Genomic DNA, 13,094 nt, shown 5'->3' with positions numbered 1-13,094 from the left:
GTCTTGGAGTCAGACTGTCTCAATCTGGTTAAAGGCTACTCAGTCTGATGTGGAGGATTCTGCTTTCGGCATGATCGTTGAGGATATTAAACAGGATCTGTTGTCTCTTAATTCTTCTTTTTTTAGTCATGTTTTCAAGGAGTCCAACTTGGTAGCGCATAAGCTAGCTCGTTTGGCTCTTAGTTGCTCTTCTCCTTCCCGTTGGGTCGGTGCCCCTCCTGGGGAGTTACAGGGTTTGCTTGCATCCCCTCCGTGTAATCGATGATTTTTTCAATAAAGTTCTCTAACGTATTCGATCAAAAAAAACTAATCCCTCAGTTAATTTTCTCAAGATATCTGAATCTAAAAGATTTGTGACTCTACACAACCACCACCGAATATCGTCGTTTGCGAGTGACTTAACACCTACCACCGAATCATCACTACTCCAACCATGACAGGGCATGTTGCATCTTAATCCTCCTTGGAATAAACAACACAAAATATGTGGGTTCAAAAAGAAAGAGACTCATTGCTCTGGAAAAGTAGCAGAACTAGGGTTTTGCAATGTGCGAGTTCTCTCTTGTCTGGCTGCGCCGCGGCTCTGTGACATCTCTGGCCATGCCAACGTCTGATGGGTGTGGCCGGACGGGATTGTCTAGTGGGTTGACGTTATTTGAGATCGAAGGATGCGATCAGAGAGGCATGTTCCAGGATTTCCTGATATGAGATGACGGTGCATTAAAGATTTTTTGGGGGGCCGTGAATTGTTTGGATCAGGGATTCTTGCTGGGATAAGGGCGGCTTACAGCGATCGGTGAGTCAGGTGTGCTTGATGGTTACTTTGTCAAAATTAGTGGCTTGACCTTAAGGATGTCGGAGACAATCTGGATATTCTGGGTTTCGCTCTGGCTTAGGGGTTTTGTGGGGATGACTCTTTGGCAGCTATACAAGCTAGCGTGGGCGTGGCATGGGTTAATGTTGGTGGTAGTAGAGTTTGGCCATGGTGGTGGTGCGGTGGTGCAACGGCAGCTTGGATCGGGGAGAAGACGAAAGTGTTTTTGTTGTTCCTTTCTTTGTGTCAAGGCTACGTTAATCGGCCTAGGTAGGTTAAAAGTATGGGTCTGGAATTTAGTTTGGTCTAGGTTCTTTTTACTGTTTTTTTTGTTGTTATGGTTAGATGTCCTTCCTCTTTAAGTGAGGGTGTTGACCTACTTTTTGAGCGAAGATTTTGAGCGAGGATTTAGGGTTTTGTTAGGTTGGTAACGGGTTCGTATCATTGGTGTGTCATGGTTATGGTGTTGTGTCTAGGGACTATTTAAACGTCGGTTAATTCTTGTTGTCAATGTAATGAGGATGTTACCTATGCATATATGCTGGTAGTTTTTACATATATTCGGCCTAGATAGGTTAAAGTATGAGTCTGGAATTTAGTTTGGTATATGTTCTTTTTACTGTTTTTTGTTTTTGTTTTTGTTTTTTTTGTTATGGTTAGATGTCCTTCCTCTTTAAGCGAGGGTGTTGACCTACTTTTTGAGCGAGGATTTAGGGTTTTGTTAGGTTGGTGTCGGGGTCGTGTCATTGGTGTGCCATGGTTATGGTGTTATGTCTACGACTATTTAAACGTCGGTTAGTTCTTGTTGTCAATGTAATGAGGATGTTACCTATGCATATATACTAGTAGTTTTTGCATATAATGTTTGAAAGAGTTGTTTCTTCTTGAGGTTGACTGTGAGGATGTATCGACACTTCTGGATAAGGTTAGGTTACTATTGAACCCTTCAGTTCTTGTCCACTATAATCGTTGGTTGTAACGTTGGATTATATATTATACTTATTTTTCTTTAAAAAAATATATATGTGGGTTCGGCCTAAAAAAAGAATGGTACATATATCGGTTCCCATATAGGATTTTTTTTTTTTTTGAGGAAAATGAATAAACTTCATTGACATTCAAGCCATACGACCAACTATTGCTAGGTCAGGCAGGAGTAAACTCCATTACAAGCTATCAGAGTAAACTCTTTATTCACCTAAAACTAAGACTAAAAGGGGAAAACCACAAAAGCCGTCCAAAAAGGTAGACGATTACAACTAGAAAGCAATGAACCTACACAAACAGAATTGATGACCTAAACATCAACATGAGGCCTAGAGACTCAACGGTGTACTTGTCCGTCGATGAGTAAGGGGGACCTCCTATTAAGTTGAGTAGGGATCTTTGTTCCATCCTTGGAGCGACTACTCCACCTCTGCCTTTAGAGAGGCTTCCTACTCGGAATCACCATACCCGAATGCCATGGATTTCGATATCACTTCCATGTTCCTCTTTTTGTTCTTGCTGTCGCATGGGCGTCCCCTCTTCTTTAGTGACTTTTTCATGATACCTAGAGCACCATCAGAACCAACTACGAACTCAAAGACTTTTGTTTCCAGTTGGAATGGGATCACTGCAAGGCTATGTTTGGTTCGCTTCCCTACTTTCGGGACCTCCTCTTCCCTCATACACCTCACTCCTGCTAGTTTCACCAGAGATGGGAATTCTGGGATTGCCCTGATCTGCACATAACGCTTCTCTTTTCCAAATAGGGGAGAGAAGGAAGGTATCAAAGGAGAGGGTGGGATTAAGACCTGAGAAGAGTTGACCCTGAACACCATAGGAGCCGGAGCAAGAGGCGCTGCCGGAGCCAGAGGTTGGACAGCGACAGCATCTTCAGCTTCACATGGACAAGACCTTCCTCCATGATTAATCATCCAGCAAATACGATATCGGCTAAGTAGTCGCTTATACTTACTTGACCAGAATAACATCTTCAGGGGAAACCCTAATTCTCCTTTCAAATCTTACAGGGTTATTAAGTAGAATAATACGAACCCTAGCCACACCTCTGTTCAAACCCAGGGTGTCGACTTACAGCACGGTACCAATGGTCTCTCCCACAAGTCTAGTCGTCGCCTCCGTCATCAGGGCAACCGGAAGTCCCTCAATTTCCACCCATATCCACACAAAATTCAATGGGACAACCATGATATCAGAAAAGCCATTGTAATCATTGATCAAGATCATAGCTTGTTGGTTGGTAAGCCCAAGGACCTCCTTTCTTCACCCGATTCAGATCTCTTTCATTGGAGAAGGTGAACAAGAATCGATCTCCTCTTGCTTGCACCTCCACCGGAGTGGTAATGCGCCACATACCGCGAACTGCACTACGAAAGGCATCAAACACCACTGCATGGGCAGTGTTGAGACATCACACCAAGAAGAAGCGTGGTGCGACGAAGCCCTTGGAAGGGTTTTTGAGATCTCCCAGATCCACAGGTTCATCTCCGAGATAGAGTTTGGAGACAAGGCTTGCTGTCATTGAAGCAATTGAAGCTGCCATGGAGAGAAGCACCAAACGACGAGGGATTTTCTTTTGAAAACCCTAACCCTAGACGGCTGTGTCTATAAGGGAGAGCAGAGAGAAACTCGTCTTGGCATCTTGAATTGAGTGTCACTTTTATCTTTTAATGTTGGAGTCAAGGTTAGCCGTCACTAACTTGTCTCAACTATGAGAAGACTGGTTCTTATATAGAGTTCTGAGTATTCTACTTATGTATATATTGGTTCATTTATGAGCTAACCACAACCATTATTGTGGTTGTAGTTGAACGAATAGCTCAAAAATATCAAGACTCACCCCGAATTTCATCCTGAAACCCGAAGTAAATCATGCGGGGACCACTCCCAAGAAAAGATTTACAGAAAAATTGGCAAAATCTCCCTTGAAAATGGACAACCCTAACCTGAAAATTTCAAATTTACACTCCTACTAAAACACATCCAACCTTAACTCCTGGAGCCATCTGCTCCCCGCAAACACAACCGCCACAATATCAACAATACATCAACATCCAAACATCACATAAATATCCAGCTAAAATAGTAAACCTTATCCTTCAGAAACTCTAAACAGAAATCGACAGACCGAGCACACCACCAAAATAATTTACATTAATCTCAAAGTATTCAGAGCTACTAGACACTAGTGGAAGTAGGAAAACACGAGTAGGTTAATTAGGTAACCTACTGATGAAAAGTGGTGGAAATGCGGGTGACTATGCCTCGCCTTCTACTAGATCCAACCCGAACTCTGCAGACTGGGCGTTTTAAAACGAAATGTCCAGGGAAAAACATTCGAAAATGTTAGAGTGAGTGGACAAAGATAAATTAATAAATAAAATATCTATGTTTCCCCAAATCAATTTCCAAGGAAAAATCGAATGCATGCTGCAAGCGATAAAACTTTAATCTCATAAAATATCGAGCCTCTCAGGCTCTAAAATATATATATGTATTTACACACGTTCATACTCCCTATATAAATTCATGGGTCTATATAAGGCTACTACGCTCGCGTCCAACGCTTATGTCATGCCTTAATGCGGTGCTACACTACGCCATTAAAGTGGACAGACGGGTATATAAATATGTGTCCATACTCTCTATATGAATTAAACACTCATATATGGCTACTACGCTCACGTCACGCCATAATGTGGCTATATGCTACGCCATTAATGTGGACATACACATATGGCTAGTTAGCATTTATATACATACTCTCTTCAATATACATATTTATACTCACCGAAAAATTCTATTTTTCGGTAACTCTCCAAGAGAAATAAAAGCGTCAAAATTAAATGACGTCAAAACTCCAACAATTTAAATGTTCAACCATAACCATAGCATGCATATTATTTAAAACAAAAGTCCACTCGTAAATTAGGCCTAAGCCTGATGTCGATCTGGGGCCTCGTCTGCTCGAGCCTCCTCACGTCCTCTTCCAAATAGAATATTAATTTCCCAACCGAAATTCCAATAGTTACTCAAAAATAGGCAAAATAAATATGAGCCGTAACCACGCTTATTCTCGCCTAACTTCGATATTCCTAAACCGAAACGATCCAAACTTTAATACTAAAATTGGCAGCCGTTATACAACCTCCCACAGATTTAACGACTTTAATCCTACAGACGGATTCTACATTAATTAACCGCCAAAAATACCAAACATCGGAAATTCACAAACCTAACCAAAACTCCTCCAAAAATTCCATAATTCACATCAATAAACTCCCTTTAATATTCCACATTTAAAACCATAAAAATCTCTCAAACAGCGGCGGCCAGAGGCCAACTCCGGCAACCTCCAATGTCTATGAGATTTTGACAGCATCTTCCTCTCAACCCCCTCTACAACTTTCTTAACTAGCACAAACATCAATTACAAGCCTAACTAAGGTAATCGAACTAAAACGTCCTAAAAAACCCTAGAAAATTCAACTCCACACATCTCCTTACCTAGCTCAAGAGAGGGTGAGCTCTGTGGAGGGATTGATGCACGGGAGGAGAGCTTTCCAACGGACCAAGAATCGCCGGTTATGGCGGCCGGATTAGGGAGTTCCGGCGATGGAACCACCACGGTAGTCGGGCCTTCGGGGGAGAGAACTCCTTCACGGCGGAGCTTGGGCAGCTCTCACCGGCCTAGAATGGAAGCTGGGTCGGAGGACGACCGTTTGGGACCAGAGCGGCGACGAACGGTGGGCGGACGGCAGGAAAGTCTGGCAGGGCGGGGGGGGGGGGGGGGGAAAGGTTTTGGGGGAGGGAAATCGGGAGAGGAGAGAGGAGTATGTGGGTGTTGGGCTTCTCCCACACCTGGTCCAACTTAAACCCACTCCACAACAAACCCAACTCCAAAAATAAAACACCCTGAAAAATAATACCCTAATAAAAATTACCTTTTACTAGCTAAAATTTATAATTTTTATCGTCGTCGTATTTTTCTCCTACGAATAATTCTCCGAAAATAACCGTCCTCCAAACCCCTCTAAGGACCAATTAAACTATAAATTCATTGACGGAGACTGTAAAATTCTTATTATAACCAAGCTAGTAAATAAAGTAAAAATTTAAGGGTCGGGATGTGACAAAAAATAAAATGTCTTGTGTGTGTAAAATGTAAACCGATGGGATTTTCCTATGGGGCTCTGTGTATTATCTTTTATGTATGAACCGTATACCTACGTCCGTGCAACTTTTCTAATCAAACACTCTTTTTTTCTTGTGGTCAAGACAAGAAAATAGAGACTTTCATATATCTTTGTTCATGATGGGATTTTCCTAAGGGGCTCTATGTATTATCTTTTATGTATAAATCTTATACCTAAGTCCGTGCAACTTTTCTAATCAAACAGAAACTTCTCTTTTTTTCTTGTGGTCAAGACAAGAAAATAGAGACTTTCATATATCTTTGTTCATGATGGGATTTTCCAAAGGAGCATCTCCAGTAATAGAGTTAAATTTATTGCTAAATTTATCAACATTTAAATTTACAACAGCAATTTTTGAACTTTTGCTCCAATAGTATTGCTAAATTGTATACATTAGTTAAGTTTTAGTTAATTGTCTCCCAAAGAATGATAAATTTATCAATTTTCTCTATCAATTTCTAAATTTATCAACTTCTTAAGTATACTGCTGGAGCAAAAATTTATTTAAAAATTGATAAATTTCTAATTTTTTTCAATTTATCAATGCTGCTGGAGATGCTTTAAACCTTATACCTACGTCCGTGCAACTTTTCTAATCAAACATAAACTTCTCTTTTTTTCTTGTGGTCAAGACAAGAAAATAGAGACTTTCATATATCTTTGTTCATGTATCAGTTAATTAATTAATATCAAAACTACATCAATCAAATTAAGAATAGTTTCATTTGACTACTGAGGAAAATATCAGTAGATTATATACATTTCTGCTTTGTGAGAAATTCTTTGTTTCATGTTCATACAATAAGTTGTTGGCTTATACTAGTTATATGTAAAAAAATTATTTACACAAGACCATCTAGAAAGGACAGTTGCTCAGAAGGTGAATCTATTTGGTTAAATTGTTGACAAGAAATATAGAATAATAATTTGCAAGACAAGATAAGCACATATATATATATATATAATTATTATCAAGTCCAAATATCTTTATTTATTCAAAAGGTACAGATTTATTTAATTAACCCACTTTTCGATCATATTTTCTCATTTTAACCGTTCAGCTTTTAGGTATGTATGAGTAGATCATCTCTACAAATTTTCAACCAAATTGATAATCGTTAAGGCATTCAAAACTGTGATTTAGAACTAAGAACATGAACGGTTCAGGTTGAACAGTTTCAATTCGTTCATTGATTTAATTCATTTTCGATACTTTAACGATCACCAAATTAGCTGAAAATTTGTGGAGATGATCTACTCATATATACCTACTATTTCAACGGTTAAGATGAGAAATTAGGATAGAAAAGTGGGTCAAATTAAGAAAATCCGTACATTTTGAATAAATAAGGATGTTTGTATCTGAAAAGGCATATATATATATATAAAGTTTTCTTTCAGAGCAGGACACCGCTTTGAAATTAAAGTGTAGTGCTTCTCATTTCACTCATTTTTACGTCACATTTTCACATCTCCACCATTCAGTGTCTCGAACATAGTGTGTAGATATTCCTGCAAAGTTTCATCCAATTTAGAGTTCAATTGAGTTTCAGTAATTGTGATTTACACGAACGGTTTCCGTTAGAAATATATTGTTCAATTAATTCATTTAATCTAATTTGGTACCCAAATGATCTCCATAGCTTAACCTTACATGATTTTCAACTTAACCTTAAACTTAGAATGCATTACTTGATCAAAACATAACCTCATGACATGTCAACGTGCTCATATCGATGAGTAGAAGCTAACAATTACCACAGACCTCCCAACCCCTGCCGGATGCACGGCCACGCACCACCACAAACGGGATGAGTGGGCCTCACGCGCCGTCCCTACAACCTCAAAATCTAGGCAAGCTCTTAATAACAAACTTGTAGATCACATCAAATGAAACACTTTTCATACAGGTGGCCAAAAGCCAATTCAGCCGAAAACGTCGTCGGAAAGAAACAAGGTACACTTTGAACCCAAAAGCTCCACGCTTCGAATTGGGCTCCAAGGCTGGTATCATCATGCTCAGAAGGATAAGCTAGAACTTCTAGAAACGGGTAGCCTCAAACCTCGATGTCGTCAGAATCGGTCAGAGCTTCACCGCTGGCGAAGACAATAACTTGCGGGCCTTGTTGCGCCGTGCACAGTGCTCCATAGGGTGTGAGGCTAGTATGAATAGAAAAAGGGGAGTGAGAGTTTTCCAACGGTACCAAGCACGCACAAATCCGTCACCGGACGACCGAGTTATGGCCGGAATAAGTTTGGTGGCAAAAAAATGGAGAATGGGGAGAGAAATCTGATTTTTTTGAAGTTAGGGTTTTTATGAAAATACCCCAAAATATTTCTATTTATACCCCCTTTCAAATCAACGACTAAACTTTAACTGAATGTAACTTTCTCATACGATGTCCGTTTCACGCGTGCCACGTGTCTACGAACTCGTATCGTCGTGCTCTACAATTTTGAAAAAGGAAGTTTACGAGAAACCCAACAGATAAAAAGTCAACTGTTTGACCCTTATGATAAATCCTCTTCTATGTAATAATCGTTCCGAACACTCCTGCTCTTCTCTCGAGCCACGTATCCCGCTAACTTCTAACTTGATAATTTCCAAAATAATAATAGAAATTAATAACAAAAACTCAAGGTATTACATCGTTGGAATAGTTCACCGGAAAAGTTAGTCAGAAAATCTCAACTTGTGTTTTCTCGCCCAAATTCTACGTCTTGTGCTCCTAGCTTTGTCACTTTCCAACCAAAAAGTGGGTGCTTTCCTCTCATTGCATTATTTCCTACAAACAAAAGAACATGGATTGAAGGTAATAAAATCATATGTAAACACAAGCCAATTTTCATAGTTTTGGACTTTTGGGCACACATGAATCAATTTTGCCTGAACAATGTTCTCTATGAGAATATTAGCTATTTATCTAATGTAGCTCAAGGTTCAGGTTTTATGTTCCCCCGCAACAATATATTGTTATTAATAAAATATATGTAACCGGGCGTGAGGACGTGCCAACAAAAAAAAACACTCCACGTTTAACAGCTCAGTTTTATGTTTTTTTCATAAGAAATTTATAAAATTAAACAAAATGATATTAGATAAATCATCAAAATACGTATATCATCTCCTCAAAAAATATGTATATATAGCTTCAAAATACATAAACGTTTGGAAAATTTCATTGACAATAATGCTATTTATAGGATGATGCTATTAACACGTCTTTTTTTGCTATTAACATACCTCATTTATTTTACTATCCACACATTTCAAATTTATTTACAAACTTGTCATTTTCATGATTGGCTATCATCATAGATAAGATATGTTAATAACAAAAAAATATGTGTTAATATCACCACCCTATTTATATAAATATTTTATATAAATAAGTATTGAATGCTCGGAATAATTCTACACGTATTTAAGGGCACACAAAAATTACTATATTAGATTGGTACAACAATGGTTTCTCCTACCCCGCATGAACGAAAATGCTTCTCCCAGTGTAGTCCTTGGCCCTTTACCTCCCCATTCATAAAGCGTTTGTTTCCTTCCATCGTCTCTCTGTGCCTTATTGTAACGTTTCAGTACTGCTTCAAGTCTAGTCCAACTCTGGTCTTGTCTATTTTCTATTGTCTCCTCCCAGTCTATGTAAGCTAGCGGCCGTCATTAGCCCTGTGCCTTGCTCTGCTTTTTCCCTCCATTCAGTGAAATTGCACATCATCCAAAAGGAATCCCAACTTTGTGCTTTGCTTTGCTTTGATTGACATCTGAAATCACTCCAACCCATTCCACTGTTCGCTGCCTTTCTGCTCCATCCTCTTTATTTGTTTGTTTCCCCCTCCTCTACATTTTGAGCCTCTTCCTTTTCTGTTTTGGGTTCGAGAGCAGAACTAACAGAAAGCAAGTCTTCTGCCCAAATTTCTTGCTGTTTATAATCATTTGCTTTGTTGAATCTGGGTCAAGTTTGATTCCCAAGTTGTTGGGTTCTCTCTAACCTACTGTTTCAAATCAACCTTTTTGATCTTGCAGATTGCTTGTTGTTCTATTAACAGCAGTAGCCCTTGCGCATGCAATAGAAATGGCAACTGAGAAAGACCCTGATGATTTCTACTCGCACAAATTCCCTTGTGCTTCTCAGGTAAAACAAAAAACACCCAATATGATATCTCTCTGTTTTAGTTTCCCTCTCTGTTTCTCTCTAAAACATGAATCAACTTTCAGGTATTGGAAGAACTTCGAGAGCTATGGGGCATGGCCTTTCCCATAACAGCCATGAACTGTCTGGTGTTCGTCCGAGCCGCGGTGTCGGTAGTATTCCTGGGCCGGCTGGGCAGCATGGAGCTCGCCGGAGGCGCCCTGTCCATTGGTTTCACCAACATCACCGGTTACTCTGTTATGGTGGGTCTCGCCTCTGGCCTCGAACCCGTTTGCAGCCAAGCCTACGGCAACAAGAACTGGGACCTCCTCACTCGGTCCCTGCAGCGCATGGTGCTCATCCTCGTCCTCGCAACAATACCCATCGCCGTGCTGTGGCTCAATCTCGAGAGGATCATGGTTTTCGCGGGGCAAGACAGAGCCATCACCGCCATGGCTGCAACTTACTGCCTCTACTCCCTCCCGGACCTGTTAACGAATACGTTGCTGCAGCCGCTGCGGGTGTTCCTGAGGTCGCAGAAGGTGACGAAGCCGCAGATGTACTGCACCCTGGTGGCAGTGGCCTTCCACGTGCCGCTGAATCTTGTCCTGGTGAAGCAAATGGGGCTGGGAGTCCCCGGGGTGGCGGTGGCGTCGGTGCTCACGAATCTCAACATGGTGGTGCTCATGGCGGGGTACGTGTGGTGGGGGAAGGGAATGACGGTGTTGAGATGGACGGCTGGGATTGGAGAGGTGTTTGGTGGACTTGGCCCACTGTTGAAGCTGGCGGTGCCGAGCTGCTTGGGTATATGTTTGGAGTGGTGGTGGTATGAGATTGTGACAATCATGGCCGGCTATTTGCCCAACCCAACTCTGGCTGTCGCCGCCACCGGGATTCTTATTCAGACCACCTCTATGATGTACACTGTCCCCATGGCACTGGCTGGCTGTGTTTCTGCCAGAGTAAGCTTTCTCTTTTCCTATGCAGTTTATTGGTTCAAATCATATCTCAGACACAATCCTGCCTTGTTTCTTTCTGGGTTTCTGTTGCTTTTATGCTTTACCGTATGCAAAGATAATTTTCTTTATTTCTTCGGGGCTCTTTTTGTTCATCCACTTGCAATTTTTCTGGGTTTTCTTCATTGCTTCTACTTTCATTTCTTGAACCAGACCAAGTGCATTGCCTCCAATTTGAAGTTTGAAGTTTGAAGTTTGTTCCAAGTTTGTTTTGGGTCACTTTGTAGTTTGCACAGTTGAGTTTGTCGTATTGTTGGTTTATGGATGGGTCAGTTGGTCCACTATTTGAGGAATGTGTTTGATTATGATATTTCAACAATTCTCTATATATGCAGAACAAATTCTTTGGGTTCTGTTCTGAGTTGTGATAGCTAGTGTGGTTTCTTAATTAATTAGTCGTCCTTTAAAGGACCAAATAGAAACATGGGGAAAAAGACGGCAATTAGAGTTGCATATATTCCCAATTCATGTCCATGGTGGAACTAAAGGGTTTATGGGAGATATGCTTGCTTTCTTTTTAGGGATCTGTTATGGGATTTCATCACTTATATGGAACCAGATAGGTCAAACGTGTAATGTAATGTAATGTAATGTAATAAGCATGACAGGACAAAATTATTATAGGACATGCAGTGCCATGCCACTACTTACACTATGCTCCTTCCTTTTCTTAAAGCTCCCCTCCCACCACTTCTATGACGAAGCCCCATTCAACCAACAAAACAAAGTGAACCAGCAGGACCTGTATATACTATTACACCCTTCACACCATTTTAGAGTTGGGAGTTTGGGACTTGGGACCCAAAAAGATATGAATATGTAGCTTAGTGGCCATGAGCACAATCTTGTTGACAAGACAATGATTGTCTTTCTTGTTGATTTACTACTATACTGCATGTGTTTTCTGTGACACCGGAAGGATTTATGGTGTGAAGTCGATTGTTTTCAGATCTATCCATTGACAAAAGATGGTATGAGTTTTTAGTAATCCCTGTAGATTGTATCTAGGTTTCCATTTAATATGCCCCAATTCACAGAGGAAGAGGAACTCATTTTGTAGATTCGGAAATGACCATAGTGGATGCGTTATACGCATATTGAGTAAATAACTAAATATTGAAGGCAAGGATATATGAAATTGAAGGCAAATGTAGAACTATGCATCTACCCCTTTCTTCTTTACTCTCTCTAATTTTTACTTAAAGAATATAATGCATATGTTATTTTGTTTCATGTTTCGATGCTATAGGTTGGGAACGAACTCGGAGCTGGGAAGCCATACAAGGCCAAGCTTGCAGCGATGGTTGCTTTGGGATGTGCATTTGTGATCGGCGTCATCAATGTGACATGGACGGTGATTCTTAGAGAGAGGTGGGCTGGCCTGTTCACCAAGGACGAGCTCGTCAAAGTTTTGGTTGCATCAGTTATGCCAATTATGGGGCTTTGTGAGTTAGGTAACTGCCCCCAAACTACTGGTTGCGGCATCCTACGCGGCACCGCACGCCCTGCCGTAGGTGCCCGTATCAACTTAGGTTCCTTCTACTTTGTGGGTACACCTGTAGCTGTTGGACTTGCTTTCTGGCTCAAGATTGGGTTTGCAGGACTTTGGTTTGGTCTGTTGTCTGCACAGGTAGCTTGTGCTGTGTCTATTCTCTATGTTGTGCTGGTGAAGACTGATTGGGAGGCTGAGGCTTTGAAGGCCAAGATGCTGACTGGTGTAGAAATGGGTGTATGCAATGAGAAAGATGATGAAGAAAACACAGGCTTATTGAAGAATGAAAACCGTCATCATGATCAGAATAACATATATCAATGAATTCATTTAGACTTGTGATGAGAGACGAAGAGAGAGACCTCTGTTGTGTAGTTCCGTTGTTCAAGGCTCATGAACTGATCACTGATGGAAGCAGCGATGCTAAGG

General features: G+C 40.7%; 1 protein-coding gene across 1 annotated transcript; it reads left to right on the top strand.

Annotated features, from left to right (window-relative positions):
* The first annotated feature begins 10,100 nt into the window (after nt 1-10,100).
* Nucleotides 10,101-13,094, top strand: LOC101301941 (MATE efflux family protein 9-like). The gene is made up of 3 exons (XM_004292443.1): nt 10,101-10,160; nt 10,244-11,119; nt 12,423-13,094. Exons 1-3 carry the CDS (start codon nt 10,101-10,103, stop codon nt 12,987-12,989), a joined length of 1,503 nt encoding a protein of 500 aa, XP_004292491.1. The 3' UTR covers nt 12,990-13,094.

The sequence above is a fragment of the Fragaria vesca genome, linkage group LG2 (genome assembly GCF_000184155.1).
Source record: "Fragaria vesca subsp. vesca linkage group LG2, FraVesHawaii_1.0, whole genome shotgun sequence".
Taxonomy (NCBI): domain Eukaryota; kingdom Viridiplantae; phylum Streptophyta; class Magnoliopsida; order Rosales; family Rosaceae; genus Fragaria; species Fragaria vesca.
Note: the sequence above shows the minus strand (reverse complement) of the source record. Positions and strands in the feature narration are given on the sequence as shown.

Coding starts and splice junctions, on each gene's coding strand:
- LOC101301941 (XM_004292443.1), top strand. CDS start 10,101: ATGGCAACTGAGAAAGACCCTGATGATTTCTACTCGCACAAATTCCCT. Junction 10,161..10,243: donor AATTCCCTTGTGCTTCTCAG/GTAAAACAAAAA, acceptor ATCAACTTTCAG/GTATTGGAAGAACTTCGAGA. Junction 11,120..12,422: donor CTGGCTGTGTTTCTGCCAGA/GTAAGCTTTCTC, acceptor TCGATGCTATAG/GTTGGGAACGAACTCGGAGC.